Source organism: Tenrec ecaudatus, chromosome 2 (genome assembly GCF_050624435.1).
Source record: "Tenrec ecaudatus isolate mTenEca1 chromosome 2, mTenEca1.hap1, whole genome shotgun sequence".
Taxonomy (NCBI): domain Eukaryota; kingdom Metazoa; phylum Chordata; class Mammalia; order Afrosoricida; family Tenrecidae; genus Tenrec; species Tenrec ecaudatus.
The window spans coordinates 4,360,706-4,381,482 of NC_134531.1; the positions used below are offsets into that span (position 1 = coordinate 4,360,706).

Sequence of the window (20,777 nt, forward strand, 5' to 3'; positions counted from 1 at the left end):
AAGAAGCAATGTGGGACTAGCTTGAAGAAATCATAAATTTTTGGTCAGGTTTTATTTAATAGTTTTCATTAATATTTTAAAACTCTGATAGTCTAGTTTTGTGTACCTCTTTTATTGCTCTTAGTTAAGTATTAACTGCATGACCTAACAAACTACCTTTCAGTATATACTTATGTTATACTATAAATAGTCATTAGGGTAGCGAACCGGGGGTGACATTATCTGAATCCCACCACTGCTTGGGTCACTCGTTTCTGTGGGATTCTACCCAGTGTCTTTGGTATTTTATCAGGAGAGACCAGTCCCTGGAAAAGGCCATCGTGCATGGTAAAGGAGAAGGACAATTAAAGAGAGGGAGACCCTCAAAGAGATGGATTGACGTGGTGGCTGCAGCCATACGCACAGCACAAACATAACAAAAGGTGGGAGCACAGCCCGGGCCAGGCGGGGGTTCTGTTCATTAGCCATGTGGTTGCTATGGCGTCAGAAATGACTGGAGGGAGCCTGACAACAGGATCACGCAGTGTCCCGCCCACCAAACAGGAGTTCATGCGTGCAGGAGAGGGCAGGTGGGAGGAAGGATTGGGAATCATCCTCAGCACCATTGTCATGGTCGAACTGAGCTGAATCTGTCTCTTAGAAAAAAACAAAAACAACCAAAAAAAGAAAATGGAGTTTTCTAACTCAGGACCAGAGTCGACAGTGTCTGAAACACACGGCTCAGCCGTCAACCTGCACCGTGGCTGTTTCCCACTGTGGGCACGCCTCGGAGACACGCGGCTGGGGTGAGGGTCCGTTCCAGGTCACCACAACCACGCGACAGTCAAAATAAAATGAGCCACACGATCTTTCTTTTGTTTCCAGTGAAGATCAGAGCACTCTATGATCGCACTGAGCGGTGGCCCATTAAAGGAGTTCTTCATGTCACAGGAAAGGGGTCTAGGTGGCGTAATGGATTACCCATTGGGGTGCTAATCACAAGGTCAGCAGTTCAAATCAACAGCCCCTTCGTAGGATTAAGATGTAGCTCTCTGTTCCAGTGGAGGCTGGCAGAGTTAGAAACCCCGAGGAGAGGAGGCCTTCAGGATCGTCAGGCGTCAGAGCTGAGGCCAGGGCCATGGCTTTGGATTCTGGCTCCGTGGGATGCTGCTCTCCGGAGCTGCTCCTCCCTCAGCCTCTTGCGCAGAGCCTTCTATACATCAGCACTCATGAGAGATTTCATTTTCTTCCGAGTGGGTCTCTTGTCCATGCACATTCAGAATGCCTTTGGGAGGGTGGCTTGCTGTGTTTTTGTACGTCATCAAGTTGACTCTGGCTCACAGACACCCCTTGTGACCGACAGCTGTCCACTGAGTTTTCAATGCTGTAAACTTTGGGGAAGCAGAACATTGGGAAGGCTACGCTTCCAGCCTTCCCTTTGGCTGGTGAGCACTTAACAGCTGCTCCACCAGGGCTCCTCACCCCCATCTTTACTTCCATCCATTCCCACCTGCCACACCACCTTCGTTGGAAGAAATTCTTTATCCACCTGGACCAAGGCACAGTGATGAAAGAGCATATTAATAATTGACTTCTGAGAAAAAAAATAAGAGCATGCACTGGTGCCTGTTGACCCTGAAGACTGTCAGTCCAGGTCGGAGGGTATCGAGTTTAATTTAGTTACATTCACCACCTGCAACGGGCAGTGCTGCCAATGCCCGTATCTCAACTGCTTATCTGACCTTGACTTTCCCAGTCCGCTGTGATTTAAACATTTCTGACCTTGATTGCTTAATTAAATTCAGACATGGTTCAGAGGACAGCAAAAGCCCCGTGCAGTTAAGATAATGAGAGTATTTGAAGTTTTAGCTCTAGCGGACTATTAAAAATACAGCGATGATTTAACCAACAGCTTCATGAAGTGTAGACGCAATTTTGTAGGCACTGACACAGCCAGTCAATCATGACTTGCACTGATGAAGGGACCGGTGACGGGACATGCCGCTTTCTTTCATTTACTGGTCATTAGATCTCGCACAAGCTTGCAGGGCCTCCGAGGGATTCCATGCAAAATCCCCCAGGATGTGTGTGTGCACAAGAACAGAACACATCTGGGCATGTGCTCACACATGCACATGTATCATGTGTGCACACTCGCACACAAACACATTATGTGCACACATGTACATGCACAGGCATACATATACCCTACCTGGGCATACACATGGGCACACATACATTTGGCATACATGTCCAAACCTGTTTCATATACTGATGTTCTGAATGAGTCCGGGTGACCTACCAGTGAGTTTCTGACCTCGGTCCACTTTCTAACAGGGTTACAAGGAGAGGTCAGCTGTACCTGCAAAAAGCATTGCCTTTGTTTCCCTTTAGTCTAAAAGAGACTGGGAAAAATACTTTCCTGGCTGCACTTTTTCCGGAAGACATTTCAGGGTGATTGCAGCAGGGCCGGGGAAACATATGGGTGCTGCTGCAGGCCTCTGGGAATCAGGCAGCTGGGGAAAGACACCCCACATCCCTGGCCGTCAGGGCCTCTCTGATGTGTCTCAGCGGAAGTTGCTTCCAAGTCAGACTCCTGACAGAAGTGTCAGGCAGAGGGGCCTTACCAAAGACGAATGGTTTTATAAATAATGAAAATCCTTTGCCACCCTACAGAAGTGAACGCAAGCCTTTCCCGGGCAAAGATGGGGCCGAGGCGCGCCATCATTGCCAGGGGCTACCTGCATGCGCTGTTGCTTTTGTCTTATGCCACTGAGTCAAGGCTGACTCCGGCGGCCCTCCTCCATGGAAGAGAAGCCCTGTGGGGTTTCGAGGATGAACAGGGCACTGGGGCTTTTCTCCAGCAAAACTGATAGTTGCTGTTCAGAGCCGTCCAGTCGGTTCCGACTCCTGGCAGCCATGTGCCCGACACAATGAAACACTGCTTGCTCCTTCGCCATCCTCACGATCGATCCTATGCTTGAACCCCTTGAGGCAGCACTGCGTCCTTCCATCTAGCCCAGGGCCTCACTCTCTTTTGCTGCCCCTCCCTGTTACCAAGCATGATGTCCTTCCCGGGACTGGTTCAAGCCACTAACCCTTCAGTTGTCGGAGGAGCACTGTACTGGTCTGCCACTACGGCTCCCTGTGTGGTAGTCTGGCCAATCTGTTCTGAGTGCCAGGTTCACTTACATTGAGATGTGGCTTTCATCTCAAACCCACACCTAGGAGCCTCTGGTGGGACCTGTAACCAGCTCTACTAGAACTGCTCTCTCTGAGGACCCAATTCCCCAAACTCTACTTAGAACACGAAACAATAAGCAGCATCTCTACAAATTATTTTTAAATCGAAGTGCCTAGGAAAAATCGAGCAACAACATTTAACATATGGGAGGGCTGGTTATTGACCAACCTTGTCAGCCAATGGAGACCCCGATAGGTGCCAAGAGCGAATCAGATCAATGCACAGGACAAAGTTCCTGGCCTAGGAGAGAGGAGCTGCTGGGAAATGTGCTCAACTGTTTGCACGTGTGAACGCAGGACCACAGGAGAAGAACGTATGTTGTGCCAGTGGGACGCACACCCAGCACACCCAGGCCAAGGTGCTCCCGCATAAGCAGTGTACAGGACCTAAGAGATAGTGTTGTTGGCTGTTCGTGACATCATCTTTGAAGGCATGCCAATTCCCTCCCCAGGCCTGACTTCTTGACTGGAGAGCTTCACATAGGTGAACCTTCCATGAGGAAAAGGCTTCACGCTAGAGTGGAGAGGAGCTTACTTGTGTCCAGACTCGTGGGCGATGGTGAAGGCCAATCCAAGCCCCGTGTCTTCATTAATGGTACAGCTGCGGTATTTGCTGCACATCCCACTTATGGGTGCAAATCCTGCAGGGTAGAGGATCAGAAGAATACAATGAAAGAGATGCATGCTTGCTTTAGATCTCGTAGAGAAGGTGGGTTCCCATCTCACAGGGGGATTTACGAGGCAGGAAGCCCTTGGACGGCCCCGTGAAGCACACCAACTAATTTTGAAGAAAAAAGTCGATTCCCAGAGCCCACAGGGTTCTCTGTCACATGACCCAGGCTGTCAGTGGGCAGAGAGAAGAGTGGGTTAACTGAAGATGGAGGCAGGTATCTGAGTTCTCAAGGCCAAACAGAGGTTGCCCTCGAATCAATTCCAACCCACACATACAGACTAGAAGTGTCCGTAGCATTCCCAGTGACTGGGATCATTTGAAAGCAGATCAGCAGGTCTTTCTTCCCAGGTGGCTCTGAGTAGATTTCAAAATGGAGCCTTCCATTTTTAACACGTTTCACTATCCACCCTTTCAAAAGGCTGAGTGAAGTTCAGGTTAATGGACTCTCAAACTCTCAAAACTCACTGACATTGAGTTGATGCCAGCTCATAGTGACCCTAGAGGACAGGTTGAAAGGGCAGGCCCCGATGGGTGTCTGAGACTGTAACTCCATGTGAGAGTAGAAAGATCCTATTAAACCGGGTCCTCTTTGAGAGGAGATGGGGCATCCCTGAATTCATGGAGTATTAGAGATAATGCCCGGGGTGTCCAGTCAAACGCTCTACCTTTGAGCTATACCCACCGTCACTATGACATCTGGTGGCACAATGGGTTAATTGTTGGGCTTCTACCTGGAAAGTTAGTGGTTCCAATCTGCCAGCAGCTCCTCATGAAAAAGATGAGGTTGTCTGCTCTCCTAAAGATGTATAGTCTAGGAAACTCTATAGAGTGGTTCTACTCTGCCTTAAAGTACCACTCGGAGTGGGAATTGACTCGATGACAGTGGGTTCTGGGAAAAATAACCAAGTGCTGCCACCAAGATATACTGAGCCCCGGACACACCCACAACTGATGCTAGAATTTAGAATCTTAATGGAGAAATGAAAAGAGGGGAAGTGTAGTATTGTAATAATATTGCTACTAATATTTAAAAATATACCCTTTCTGCCCCATAATGACATATCCTTCAACCGAATCTCCCCATTCACACAAATGGAAGAAACCAGTTGTTAGTTTAAAAGAAGACCTAATCTATAAGGGTTCTCATCCCGTGAGGGACTTCTCCTTATTAACTAATCCCAAGTGATGACCCATAAACACTTTCATCTTCAGCAGATGTTGGCACACGGAACAAGCCCATTCTTTGCCATTATGCTCACCAGGGACCGCCCTGTATGGCTGTAAAAGCCGTGTGGATCGTCTCGATATCCTACGCCCGAAGAACTGAGCAACCCATCCATGCTCTTCAATCTCTACTGAAGGCACTCACCTAAAGTGTCGCAGGGCTCATTCTTCCAGGAGCATATGTCCAGACCAGTGAGCAAGATGGCATGGTCATGGCGAGTCCCATCTTTCCCCATCAGTCCAGACTGCCACTGGCAGAAGCTGCTTAAGGTGTGGTCAGCATGGTGACTTAGCAGGAGCCCTGGCTAAGCAAGAGACCAAAAGCCCCATGATAAAGGAAGAAAACATTGTATCATACAATTGCCATTAGTATTGTTATCACAGAAACTGTCGTCAGCTAGGATATGAAATACACCAATCAGGGTGGATGACAAACCCCGAACTGGGGATATCATCAAACCTGTATAGATACAGTAGAGATGGTTACATTCATGCCTCTAGTTCTCTACAAAAAAAAATTCGTTCCAGAGGGACGAATAATGCAAAGCTGGGGAGAGGCAATGGAGGTCGATGTAAGATATGGAAAAAAAAATCTATAACTTATCAAGGGTTCATGAGGGAGGATGGATGGGGGAGGGAAGGGGAAGAAATGTGGAGCTGATAACAAGGGCTCAAGTGGGAAGAGAATGCGTTGAAAATGATGGTGGCATATGTGCAAATGTGTTTCACACATTAGAGGAATGTATGGATTGTGATAAGAGATGTAAGAGCCCCCAATAAAAGTATTTAAAATATATGTATTTGACATGTCTCTGGTTCATCAGGCCCATTTGGATAAATAAGATAAAAGGAGGCAGTGAAATCAGAGCAAATCTTGCCAAATAGTTTCTGTGACCTCAGGAAAGATGACTTCTATAAATGCTCTTTCTTTTTCGGCCTTCAAAGTCTATGAAAATACAACATTACATAAGACAACACAATCAATCAGGTCGGGTGCAGCATATTCACTCACGCAGAGTCCATTCTGATCCAGAGAGACTCCAGACAATAGCGTAGAAGATCCCCTGTGGGCTTCTCTAACTGTACATTTTTACAGGAGAAAGGAACATTGTCTTCCTCCAGTGAAGCACCTGATGGACAAGGTGTACCCCATTATACCCCCAGAGTTGTGTGGTAACAGAAACCACACCTAAAGAGTAAGGTGCTCATTTCAGAACCAAGTTGGCCTATGGGAGTTTCCAGTGCATACTTGGACATGTTATCAGGAGAGACCAGTGCCTGGAGAAGGACATCAGGCTTGGTAAAGTGGAGGGGCAGCAGGAGAGAGGAGGGCCTTCAAGAACATGGGCTGACACAGTGGCTGCAGCAATGGGCTCAGGCAGAGGAACAATTGTGAGCATGGTGTAAGACTGGGTAGTGCTTCTTTCTTTGGTGCATAGGGTTCTTGTACAAAGAATTGTTGTGCATAAGCCACAAGTTGTCATTGATTCAATGGCACCTGACAAAAACAACAACAACAATTGTCTTCATATATATTATCATGAGTAGAATGAAGTAGTTTCCTAGAAGGCAACAAACTTATGTAATGAGGCAGGCTAATTGGGAAGGTTTGTGCATAAAAAGAGACTAAATCTAGAAAGAAGCTTTATAGAAGCCATCCAACCTTATTTAGGTTTGACAAGCTCTATGAGAGGACTGTAGGAATGCTGGGGCCACAGTGGGCTACACAATGAAGTACTAACCACAAAGTCAGCAGTTCAAACCCACCAGGCACTCTAGGGGAAAAAGATGAGGCTTTCTTCTCCCATTAACCCCTAAAGTTTCTGAAACCTCGAGGGGCAGTTCTTCTCTGTCCTATCGGGTTGGCATCGACTTGGTAATTGGAAAGGACTCTTTGGCAGTGTGTTGGGGTTTTTGTTTGTTTATTTAGGTTTTATCATTTTCACTGGAAAACTGTGAGTTTCAGAATGAAGCAGACTTGAAGTAAAGCCTCTAAGGTGATAAGAACACTTTCTGTAGCAGGGTAGGTGCAATGAGCTTGATTCGTAAGTATGCGATATTGTCGTGAGGGTGGTCTGAGGGGAAAAAGTCAAAACAAAACAAGCGAACATCTTGATTTTAGGGCATCGATTTATTGAAAACTTGTGAGACTAGAGTGTTGTGTTAAACATTATGTCCCCCTGTCTGAATAGGTTTCCTCCGTAAATGTTTGCTTTGCTTTTCCAGGGAGCCCCATATACCTCATGAAATGCTGAGCATAAACACTGGGGCATGTCTGACATTCTTCGGCTAGTGGTTTCCAGGAAAACTGCATTCATTACAGTGAACACAGGTGGGTGATCAAACGATAACCCTACTCACTCTTGGCAGCTTGGACGGGTTCCAAGGTGAAAATGCCTTAACACAAGGAATAATTAACCTGCCACCTGAGATGGCCATTCAACACCAACACCTCCCCCAACCACACACAAAAGACCGTGAGGTTGGATCTTCCCTGAGTGCTGAGGGTAGACATAGCACCCTCCAAGAGGGCTCCCATCTTGCCCAGGGAAAAGGCATAATCTTTCAGAATTTACAGTCTGTAGAAGGGATTTCTGATGTCAGCTCCAAAATTTTGATTTTACAAATAAGAAAATGATGACTTAGAGGAGACCCAGCTAAGAGTGGATATGAATTAGGAACACTGGGGCTGAGACACACTCTCTTGTATCAAGTCAGGGGTCACCTTCCAATAGAATTGAAGGGAGCCCCTGTGCTGACAGACCTTGTCTCCGAGGAGCTGCTGATGTAGATAGATCCTCTCGAGTCAGGTTCCCATAGAAAAAATGATCTAAGCGTTCTACTGGCTAATTTTGGAAGGAGGTCAGCAGAATGGGTTTCCTTGCCCATGTTAGTCTGTACACTCTGATGAAAGGTTCAGCACCCAAATTAACGAGCTTCCAGAGAAAGTCAGGTGATGGCTACGCAAGGGGTGCCTGGGCCCGAACTCAAACCCACATCTTGACCATTGTGGTAGTTACATAATCTGGGACAACTTGGGACTTGAGAGGGTTAAGAGTGAAGGGGTGGAGTCTGGTCTGTCAGTCGGGTCACAGCCAATGAGCCTTCTGTGTGGGGATTGCCTTCCCTGAGTATTCTGGGAATGCTGGTATTTCCTCCTTGGAGGTGGGAGACACTCTTTCTGCTCGCTGCCTGAGAGATGCTCTTCTGACAAGACACATGACTACAGGGCGCTACACCGATAGAGCCCATGCTCTGGGAGCTGAAGAACCATGGGAGACCCCTGCTAACACTGAGATGCTTATAACGCCAGTGGATGCACAAGACTTCCAGCCTACTGGCCTGCGATCTTCCTGCATTTGGCATCATTTCATGTGTTTCATGAGTCTGAAGAGGATTTTATAGATTGGTATTGGGCAGATGGGCTAATATCGGATTTATGGACCTGATTTGGACTGGGCTGGGATGTTTTCTCAATATTTAATTTCTCTTGTATATAAAGCTCTTTCCTATACACATACGATTCTCTATGAATTTGTTTCTTTAGTCTACCCGGACTAACACAACCATGAAAGGTGACAGTTCTTGCACTGAACCATAGATGTTTCCATAAAAAAGGTTCTAGAATGTAGGCAAATGGGGATCCTTTGACGAATTCGTACTGTGATTCTGTATAGTTGCATTTATCTGCACCAAAATGAGCCCAGCATTCCTGAATTTCTACGAGGAATGGGGGTGGTGAGGATTAATGTGATTAGGTCATGGGAAGGGATAGAGTAGAAGCAATGTTAAGAATACCTACAATTTGGCTTCTAGTGTTATAGCCTTCTAGAGCTTAGTCTTATAGCAACAGACAGAAAGAGCCAGATTCCATCTAAAGGCTCAGGAGGCTAAGACACTTTTTGAACACGCCATTCTTTGTATGTGCCCCACCCTATTTAAAGAAGCGAGTCTAGTTTATTGTCTTTCTTGTAAGCCAAGAAAGAAAGACAATATTCATCACTATTCCCACATGGAAAAACACAAAACATCATCAACAACAACAAAAGCCTTTAAAGAAACTAGGAATACACCCATGAAATTGATGTGTTGTTTTTTGGTGCTGTCTAATTGGTTCCAACTAATATCAACTCTTTACAATAAAACAAAACAAATCACTGTCTGGTCCTGTACCATCCTCACAATCATTGCTGTGTTTGCTCCCATGTTGCAGTCCACTGTGTCCAGCTCTCTCATTGAGGGTCTTCTTCCATTTTGCTGACCCTGTACTTTGCCAGCCATGACAATCGTCCACAGGAACTTGTGCCTCCTGATAACATGTCCAAAATATACTAGGTGAGGTCTCACCATCCTTGCTTCTGAGGAGAATTGGGGATATGTTTCTCCCAAGATGTTTAACTGCTAACCACTAAGTCAGCAGTTCTGAGTCACCAACAGCCCTGGGGGAGAAAGACGATGCTGTCTGCTCTCCCAAAAGATACACAAATCCTCTGCAACTTAGTAGTGTCTCCATGAGTCAGAATTGCCCCAAGAACTGTGAAGGGCTCTTCCCACTCAAAACCGCTCATTCTTCTGACAGCCTGTCTTATGTAAAAGCGTCTTCAGTTCTGCTGAGATGCATAGCATTGAATCTTTTTCAGTCTTTCTCATTCAGTTTCCCGGCTGCTCGGGCATATGAAGTAATTGAAAATACCACTCTTGAATGAGGTTCATCTTAGTCCTCAAAGGGATATCCTTGATTTTTAATATTTAAAAGAGATCCGTAGCAGAAGATCCGGTGCCCTGGTGGCATGTTAGGCTGCTAACCTACCAACCACTCCTCAGGATAGAGATGATAAGGGTTTTCTACTCCCTGGCAGATGTACAGCCTTAGAGACTGGTAGGCACAGTTCTCTTCTGTCCTGTAGGGTTACGATGCATCAGAGGCAGCTCAATGGAAATGAGTGTAGTATTTTGTTTTTTCAGCAGATGTACCATATGCGAGGCACAGTTTAATTTCTTGACTGCTGCCTGCATCGGCATCGATCGTGGACTCAAGCCAAAGGACATGCTGGACAACTACAATCTTTTCCTTTTTTACCATGAAGTTATTAACTGGTTTGCTGGTGAAGATTTCTGTTCCCTGTAAGTGTCAGGTGACATCCCTACTGAAGGCTGCATTCTTTTGATCTTCAGTAGCATATACCCCTGCTCCTCCTTGCTTTCAACCAGCAAGGTTTTATTTTCTGCATGTCATAGGTTGGTAATGAGCCTTCCTCCAATCCTGAAGACTTCTTCATTGTCTATGCCAATTTCCTGGATTATTGGCTAAATATGCAGACTAAGCTAGTATGGTGACAGGTTACAAGCCTGGTGCACACCTCTCCTCCCAATCCATTAGATACAAATATTCCTGAAGCGGCCACAAAGGAAACAGAAATACATTCATTCCATTTGCATTTTCTATCTATCTCTCTATCTATCTATCTTAAAAGATGCTTCCCACCAAGATACCATACCTGTTCTTCTTCCAGAAGAATGAGCCCAACAATTGCAATGTTGATATTTCCTCCTATTGTTCCATCTTTGAATAAAGCAGATACCTGAAAAGAGCACAGTGAAATCCATGTCAATTCCCAGAGACGGTGGCTTTGCCAAAGCCTGTCAGTTGGCGTGGAATCCTGTGGGTTGAAGCAAATGTCTTGTTTATTCAGTGATGGTGACGACACCACTCTAAAGTGCTCACAGTGCTCCACCGACAAGTGCAGGGAAAGCCACCAGTGGGTGACTTCTTACCCATGGGACATGAACGCAAAATCTAGACATTTCTTTCGAGGACAAGGTCACCAAGGAAAGGATCCAGGTGTCCACGCTCATAAGTCTCCTTGTTAGAAGAACATTGGGTTTTTACTCATGAGGATGACTTTATTAAGGGCCACCAGAAACGGCAGAGAGAAGCTTTAGTGTCCGTGTTACTAAAGCCAAACCCAAGCCATTGCTGACATTTCCACTCTGACTCAGAGAGACCCCATGTTTTATTGAGTAGAAAGGATCCAAAGAAAAGGATTTCTTGTTGGTCATCTTTTATTGCAATCAATTATCAGCTCTCTCTTCCATAGCACCAGCCAGTAGATTTGAACCATCAACACTTGCTCACTAGCAGAGAGAAAACCATGTGTTCCACTTACTGAACTCTACCCCAATGCAAAACACACTGCCACTGAGTCAATGTTCACTAACAGCAGCCCTGGAGAACGGGGTAGAGCTGCCCCTGTGAGTTTCTCAGATAGTAGTTCTTTAAGGAAGTACACAGTCCTGCATTTCTCCCATGGAGCACCTGGCAAGTGTAGTACATATACTGTTGCATATGATGAAATATATGAAATATAATCGTTGATTGTTATATATCATTATCTATATAATGCTCAGGGACAAGCTGAAAGTCTGCAGGTTAAACCCTCCAGCCGTTCTACAGGAGAAGGGCCCAGCAGTTTGCTCCCATAATTGTTGTCCCTTTTGTTCTCGAGTGACTGGGATGGCTGTGAGTCGGAGCTGACTCAACACTGCACAGCAACAACAATGCACACAGGAGGGTAAATAAGACAAATCTTGATACAAAATCATAGAAACCCTGAGTAAGCAAAAATAGAGAAATATGAAGGATTGTTTTCCGACAGGCAAGGTGTCTGAAGGACTGTGCTCGGAAGGACAGTAAGGCCCTGGTTTTCTAAACTAGGTTCACTTCTATGGGAGATGCAGTCCTCTCTCCAACCCTCCCCAGAGAACTCTGTGCTCTTCCATTTACACCTCATTAAGGCAGCAGTGTGGACAACTCCGCGGAACAGAAATCCCATTCATTTCAAATGTTTTTGAGTTTGTGGAATAAACAGACGATCAAAGGGGCAAGCTTAACACCGGAGGGGGGGAGGGGGTAAAGGCTCCCAAGCAGGATTTCATGGGACAGCTGTTGCGACCCTCAAGGAAAGAGCAGGTGCCATGTCGGGATGGACACGACTCCCGAGGGACAACTACCCTGGCCTTTGGCTCCCCGATGCAGTTTTCAATTTTATTAACATTTCTTCATAATTAGATAAGTGATGGTCCTATGCCCTCTGACGAGATCTATCAAGATTACCCCTTTAGCCCCCGCCCCCAAAAATGTTGCCACAACTTTCTGACCTGACCTCTCTGCCTTAAATGGCCTCACCCAGCAGACCCCCTGGGAAGCCAGTTTTGTAGGGTCCTTTTTGAAGACATCCAATGCAACCAAGTTGAACTTACTCTCCTAGGTTTTATACAGCAGCATACTTTACACTTAGTTCACATTTTGCACGATGATATTTTACATTCTACTTCACATCCGGATTCCCCACGTCGTCTAGGGGGGAAAGGTGTCACGTCACCCAGGTGACAAAAAGGACCATCCTACCATGTTGAGTATTGTTAAGACATAGGTGGTGATGTTCTCATGGCCATGGCTGTCCATCATCTTTTTGTCCACCACCACCAGCGTCTCCACATTCAGTTCCTCATTTCTATGGGATTTCAGGAGTGAGCGCGTGTGCCGTGTGGAAGACTTGTACTCATCGGGAAAGAGGAACAGGTCTTCACTGGGTGGCTTGGGCATGTCTGTGGAGTGACACGTGAAGAGAAAATGAGAAACAGAAGATAGTGCACAGAACCAAATGATGTCATGATAAAAACATACAACTCTTAAACTTAGAAGATAGCAGGCTTGACGTTCGTAAAGTCTAGGCATCTTACAAATCAAAATCATTGCTCTATTTATCTTGATATAACTTTGTCCTGTTCTAAAACAGGAAGGTGGCTCTTGGACCCCGAAGGATTAGTGTCCAGAATAATAGGTTTAATGACTCGAATGACAAGCATTTGTGATATGGGTCTCGACCCAAATAAGTGGCCAGCAAATCCTCAGAATGCACTGCGACAGAAAGAGCACAATACTGCATCATTTATTTCTTTTTTCCTTTTACATTTCTAAAGATCATAGAAAACTTTATGAAACTCAAGTATCAACATTCAAAATACTTGATTGTTCCTTGAAATACCCTCCATCTTGGACTGTAAATCTTTCTTCCCGTGAACTTGAACTTCTAATTGTGAATTAGGTAAATATTTACAGAGCACATCATGGTTTGACATTCAACAATTTATACACATTTTGATTCAATTCATGCATTGCGATCCCCTCAATGTTAATTCCATGTCTTCTCTAAAATTCCTGCTTATTGGGTTTTTTTTGTGTGTGTGTGCCTCCTTCCTTGCTAGCTCTCTGAACGTTGTCCTTGAGCAAATGCTGCCCTTTTGAACTTGAATGATTGACCCATCTAACCCGTGGGTGAGTTCAGTTCCCAACCTGGAGGCTGGAGAAGGGCCATAGTCATGGGGGTTGCACCAGCATCCACCTGACCTGTAAGTCTGGTCTCTTTTAGGATGGTGAGTTCAGTTCTACACTTTTCTCTCATTCTCTCCAGCAGTCTCCAAGGTGATGCTATTCAGAGCAATTGCTAGTGGTAGTTGAGCACTATTTAATTCTCCTGGTCTCTGGGCTGTAGACTGATACCGCCATGGTTCCTTGGTCCATTGAAATAATTGTTTCCATGTGACTTAACATTTTTGTTACTCTTCGTCCCTCTGGGCAGGAAAAGACCAATAGTTGCACCTTATGACTTCTTGCGAGCTTTTAATAACCCCATCACTACTCACCAAATTAGGAAGAACATTGTTTTTGCAAGCCATGTTATGGATCTTAGTGTGCCCAGAAACTATGGCCCTGATCCCCACAACTTGCTCTGTCAAATTATTTCTATGTTTTCATAACTTTGGCCTGTTTGTGCGTCATCACAGAAGTCCCAGATCCTCACGAACATCACAAGGATATCTTCTCCCAGGGAACAAGAAGGCTTAGAATTTGTCCTCTGTCCCGGAAACCTGGTCAACTGGTCCATCATTCTGGATGGAAGCGCAGGATCCAGCATTGATTGCACTCCACCACGAGCCCTGCCGGCATGGAGCCTTGCTCTCAGCCCACCTTGGCTGACTTGCTCTGCTCTCAGACGCACTCCACCTCTTTCACTTGGTCTCCACTTGGTTCTCCTGGCTGCCTCCCATGGACTAAGACACGACCAAATGAATATGGAATCAACATTCCTAAGAGCATTTAAATAGGCACGTGGATTTACTTAGAGTGTAGTAAAGGTTCAGATCCATCTTGGAAGAGGCACAGCCAGAATGCTCCTTAGAAGCAAAGATGGCAAGATTTTGTCTCCTGTACTTTGCACATGTTATCAAGAGAGACTAGACACTGGGAAAGGACACCAAGCTTGGTGAGGTAGAGAGCCAGTGAAAAAGAGGAAGGCCCTCAGTGACATAGATGCTGCTGTAGCTGCAACAACGGGCCCAAACGGAACGACCACAGTGAGGATGGTGTAGAACTGGGCAGTGTTTCATCTTGTTGTTATATGTGGGTGTTATGATTTGGAACCATCTCAATGGCAATGAATTTATGAGTTCAAATGTCACTGAGGTGCTGAGAGTTTTAATGATGCTTTGGCTTGAGGTGCAAATGACAAATGATTCTCATTCATTCTCTTTATTCAATATTTCCTGGACACCTGTTAGGTCCACTTCTGTGTTGGGGCACTAGAAATAACTGTCATTGGACTTAGGAAAGCAGAGAACAGTGGGTGAGAAGAGAACGGGCTCACTTCAGTTCACCAAGGGAGGAGGAGTCAGATGTTGAGAAATTCTTGTAAAAATTCAGCTCCCATTTAGCATTTCCAATAACAGCTCTAAGTAGCAAATCCCTTCCTAGATTTTTGTAACAAAGAAAGGCATAACCAAAGACAAGACCTTGAGTAAGTTGTAGGCAGCTTATATTGAGCATGAACTGTCCTCCTGATGTGGTGGAATGCAGTCTACTGATGAAGCACACCTCAGCACAAAGATGTCGTCAGCTTTACTGAATGTGCTACGCAGTGGGTATAAAGGACATACAATTGTTGGATAGGGTGGTTGGAGTTCTCCTGAAGACCTGTCTCACAAGCCCTCACTTCTAAGCATCTTAACATTTCATCTGTCTATGGAGCAAAGAACTTAAAACACCAAACAAACAAAAGACCCTGAACACTATCCAATCACATGTATTTTATATTGAACTCACTGCTAACAGACCTCTCTGCAGATCATTGAGTAAGCTGCACCAGGTGTAATAGACATGCCATTTTCATCAGCAGACACAGCTCTGAAGAAAACTTCAAATCACCCATTGACTTACCGAAAGAAACCCAGCAAACAAGCTCACTGCTGTCTAGCCATTTCCACCTCTGACAACCCCCCATGGCAAGAGCTGAACTGAGCTCCAGAGGGTTGTCTGGCTGATGTCTTTATCTAAGGAGATGGCTAGGCCTTTCTTACACAGCCTGGTTGATCACAAAGGGCTTGCTTCCCTCAGGCTCCTACACAAAGAAGTCATGAAGTAAGAGAAAGGAGGCTCCCTTACATACATTTCTTGCGACTTCCACAGAAATGCTGCTTTGGTAGGTTCCTGAGGTTCGGGTCACGGCGACTGTGATGGGGATGCTCCAGGTCCCTCCTCCTCTCCATCACCATGACCTCGTTGTCCGCATGCAAGTGAGGGTCCGTGGATCTCTTATACAGAACATGGGAGTGAGGACCACTCCGGCCAGAGGTGTGGATCTGTCCTGCAAGGTCTGAGGGAAGCGGCTTTAAGAAGTAATCTGCATCTTGGGTTCTTATCATGCCCGACTGGAAAAACAACAATGACGACACACACACACAAGAAGAAAGAACGCAAAGAAAGTTGTACTTTCAAATGGTACACACACCCAGTGGTCCAAGCATCATATTTGCTATCCTTCTCTACAGAACGTGCTCCTAAGGAGTTCCGACGACATCCTGGGTTAGGCGGTTGGTTTCTTAACCAGAAGGTCCATAGTTCAAACCCTCCAGCCACTCCCTAGGAGAAAGAGGAGGCAGTTGGCTTCTTTAAGGATTGACAGTCTCAGAAACCCTAAGAGACTGTTCTCAGATTTACAGGGTCGCTATGAGCTGGAATTGACTCAAAGGAAGTGCTTTAGTTTTAGTGAGCAAGTAAGTGAGTTTGCACATTCCTCCCCGCCCTCCATTGGAAGCCTATGCTGAAAGGGCTGGAAAACCTTGACTGAGAGCAAGGGAAGAAAAGGCTTCCATTCAAAGAATTTGGGACCCAGTGTCCTCTAAGTGCTTCTCTAGCCCAGCCTAGTGCCCAACAAGTCTGGGCTGAATACGTTTGCCTGTTTTACTTATTTCATGCACACATCTGTCCTTTAGTGATGGACTGGTGGATTTCGCTTACCATGTTGTTTTCAAGGTTCATCCGTGCTCTAGCACTGCCACAGGTTCATCTCTCTTTATGCATCGGAGCATATCACATGTTTCTCATCCATTCAGCTGTCCATGGACAGTCCCCTGTTTCCACCTTTTGGCTATTGTGTGACAGTATCGACAAGAATTACTGATGCTGAGAAATGACTAGGTTAGACTATAAGGTGGCCACTCATCCATCAGTCTGTTTTACTGTGGTGATTTACATGATACCGTGCTGCCGGGAGCCGTCTCACCGATACATCAAATGCCAGCAGAGTCATAGCTGGTGAATAGACTAAAGTGGAGCTTCCAAACTAAGAATGGGCTACAAAAAGGAATAGGCTCTCTCTTCTGAGGGATTATCCAGTTACAACCTTCAACAGCAGTGGAACAATGTCAGAGACACAGGGCGAACCCTCGAGCTGGAAAGCATCCGAAGGGAAAGGCTACCTCTTAAAGTCGCCAGCCTTCGGGATGTGGATGGAGGGGGACCGTGGGACCACGTTTTCTGAGAGGGCACACTCAAAATGAGAAGAAACTTCTGAAAATGTCCATGAATAACTGTGACATGGAATGGGCGGCGCATCAATCTGGGGAAATTATTAATTTTAAGGGGAAAAGGGGAATGGAACACGTAAAGGCGTCCTCGGCATTAGTGAGCTGAAATGAGATGGCATTAACCATTTTGATTTTTAAAATCACATGCTTCACTATGCCAGGAACGACAAAAGAAAGAGGAATGGCCCCCATTTATCATCCACAAGAACATATTCTGATCTTGAAGCAGCATGCTCTCTGTAATAGGATATAGCTGTATGCCTAGATATAAGTCCGTTAACGTAACAGTGATTAGAATTTATCCACCAACCACTCCCTCAAGCCACCGGTAAAGAAATTCCAGAGTTCTACCAACTTCTTCAGCTTGAAATTCATCCCATTTGCAGCCTAGTGACGTTTACAATTATTGGCAAGTGGAACGAGAAAGCTGGCAACAAAGAAGGAACAATAACTGGAAAATATGCCAGAAACCCAAAGACCACATGATGGAGTTGGGCGAGTCAAACCACTTCTTCAATGGAAACTCCTTCTGCAACAGCATCAATGGTGGCTATATGCATGGATTTTGCCACATAGAATGCACAGCACACAAACGGACTATTTTTGCAGGAATGGTAATGGAGAAGCTCAATATCATCAGCCCAAACAAAGCCTGGGAAAATTCTGGAACAGGGCACCAACTGCTCATGTGTAAGTTCAGGTTGAAGCTAAAGAAAATATTTAAACCTCGACAAGAGCCCAAATAAAGCATTGAATATATACCTCCTGGATTAAGAGACATCTGAAGAATAGATTTCGTGCACGGAGCTCAAAAGATCTGGCCAGCTGTTGGATAAAATGAAGAATATCCAACATTTTTAAAAAGTCATTTAAAAGATAGGAAAGAAAGGCCAAAGTGAAAGTTGGAAGAGACTCTGACACTAGCTTTTGGATGGAGAGCAGGTACAGCAAGTGGAAGAAATGATCAGGCACCAAAGCTGAAAAGAATTTTCAGTGAGTGGCTTGAGCAGACAAAATAGAGTAAGACAAAGAAATGTGCAAAACCAGGGAAACCCCAAAGGAAACACAAAGAAATATGCAGAGACCTAGCAATTCCAAAAGGAAGAACAAGTTCAACACAGCTCAAACGGAAATAATTGAAGCAAGAATGAAAACCCTGAGTTGAAATATTGAAGGATTTCAACATGGGAAAAATATTGCAGGGAGCATTAAAAGCCAATGGGAGGAATATGGAATTACTGAACCAAAAAGAATTAGTCAATGTTTTACCATTTCAGAAGATAGTATGTAATTAAGAATCATTTCATGCAAAACAAGGTTGTGGGAATTGACAGATCACCGATGGGGACGTTGCAACAATGTGAAGAAGCACTAGAAACAGGTCCTTATCTGTCACAAGAGATTCAGAAGATATATTATCCATTTGTTCGTCAGTTTGCGGTACTGTGGTAGCTTATGTATTGCTGTGATGCTGGAAGCTATGTCACTGGGATTGCAAGTGCCAGCAGGGTCACCCCAAATGAACAGGCTTCAGTATAGCTCCCGGACTAGGAACAGATCATGAAGAAGGTCTTGGGCCCCCACTTTACAGAAATAAGCCATTGAAAAACGGTATGCATAAATCTGAAGTATTGTCATTTTCCAATATGAAAAGCCTAAACAAAGGAAGCAGAGCATTGTTGGAGATACTGCCGGAGCATGGGTCCCTCGGGTCCTAGGGATACCCAAATATGATGGAAGAGCAGAGACTTTCAACCATGGTGATGTGAGTGTGGCAAAGGTAGTAGGGGTGGAGCCTTTGATTTCTTCATTTACTGATGGAGCACGACTCACAGTAAAGAGCAATAGCTACAGAAGTCTTCTAAAGATTGGAATTTGGAATATGTGATGTATGAATTCTGGGAGTGGTCGAAAATGAAATGTAACATGTGAAGATCTATATTTTCGGCATTAGTGGCCTGGAATAGAATAATAGTGGCCATATGGAATCAGAAAATTATATGATTTACTGTTCCAGGAATAACACAATCAAGAGGAATGGTTTGCCATTGATGGTCAGAAAGGATCTTACTAAATCCATCATGAAGTACAATGCTACCTTTGACTGGATTAAATCTTTCTGACCTCAAGGAAATCCAGTCAATAAAACCGTTATTCAAATGCACGCACTAAGCATAAAAGTTAGTGATGAAGAAATTGAAGAACCGACAACTTCAGTCAGAAATTGATCAAACATACAATCAAGATGCATTTTTATTGGTGATTGAATTGCAAGAGTTGGAAACAAAGAGAAAGGAGCAGTAGCTGGACAATATAGACTTAGTGATAGAAATGAAGCTGGAGATTCCATTATAAAGTTTTTCAAGACCAACAATTGATTCATAGAAAATACCCCTTTTCCAACAACAAAAGATGACCGTACACATGGACTTCCCTTTATGGAATACATAGAAATCAAATTGACTGCATCTGTACAAAGACACAGTGGAGAAGCTCAATATCAGCAGCGAAAACCAGACCAGGGCTAACTATGGAATAGATTATCAATCGTTCATATATAAGTTCAAGAAAAAGCTGACGAAAATTAAAACAGATCCACAAGATCCAAAATATAACCTTGAGGATATGCAAGTTGAATTTCAGGATCATCTCAAGAACAGATTCGATGCATTGCACACCAGTGACAGAAGACCTGATGAGCTGTGGGAGGACATCAAGACCATAATTCAAGAAGAAAGTAAACGGTCATTAAAAAGGCTGGGAGCGAGAGAAAGTAAATACCAAAGTGGATGTCACAAGAGATTCTGAGACTTGCTCTAATTGTAAGGAACCTAAAGCAAATGGAAGAACGGATGAAGTCAAAAAGCTGAATAGAGAACTTCAAAGAGCAATTCGAGAAGATAAGGCTGCATCTGTAACTACAAAGAAAGCCAAAAGGAAAGAACATGTATGTGAAACGGAAGGAACTCCAGAAAAAGTTCAGACATGGCAGCGCCCTGGGGAGAGCAGGCCTCTGCCCACAGCGTTGCCCTGGCTGTGATCTTCAGGGAGCAGGGTGCCAGCGCTGTGTTCTCAGGTGTCTCTGGGTTAGTTCTAATTACCAACCTTGTAGTTGAACCCTTAAACATTTGTATCACCCACGGGCACCACAAATACTATAAAATGCTACCATGGAAACAGTGATGGGGAGCCTCTGCCTCATGTACATTGGATGTGTAATAAGGAGAGAACGGTCTCTGGAAAAGGGCATCATACTTGGTAAAATAGAGGGGTTACAAAAACGAGGAAGACACTTGACCAGACGGGCTGACACAGTGGCGACCACAGTGTGCCCAAACGTCAGAACAACTGTGAGCATGCAGGTCCAGGAAGTCTTTTGTTCTGTTGTCCATCTGGTCGCTGTGAGTTGGAGCTGACTCTATCGCATCTAACAACAACAACAACTATATATATATATATATTTAGAATAAAATCTTGCCAATTTGTCAAGGGAATGTTTATAACACTCTAGTTTTATTTTCAAACAGCATCATTACTGTTTCCAAACTTATTTTAAGAACATGGGGTTCTGGGGTAGATAGATATCAGGTACTCAAAGATGCATTAACACCTGTTGTAAGTTCACCTTTAACTTGGGACGCCTGGCTCTATTGCTCCTGGGGGAGAAGGGTTCACTGAATGCCCACCAGGTGAAGTCTTGCGCCCAGCTCACCGGGCCTTACCATTTGCACAC

At 44.8% G+C, this 20,777-nt stretch overlaps 1 protein-coding gene across 1 annotated transcript in view; it reads right to left on the reverse strand.

Annotated features, from left to right (window-relative positions):
• The window catches only part of ADAMTS16 (ADAM metallopeptidase with thrombospondin type 1 motif 16), a 198,143-nt gene that overhangs the window by 137,785 nt on the left and 39,581 nt on the right, over positions 1-20,777 (reverse strand). Inside the window, exons 4-8 of the mRNA XM_075541734.1 lie at positions 15,625-15,886; positions 12,528-12,727; positions 10,618-10,701; positions 5,265-5,424; positions 3,758-3,863 (exon numbers count right to left, since the gene is read on the reverse strand). Of these exons, the coding sequence (XP_075397849.1) occupies positions 3,758-3,863; positions 5,265-5,424; positions 10,618-10,701; positions 12,528-12,727; positions 15,625-15,886 (812 nt within the window). The remainder of the gene's footprint in view (positions 1-3,757; positions 3,864-5,264; positions 5,425-10,617; positions 10,702-12,527; positions 12,728-15,624; positions 15,887-20,777) is intronic.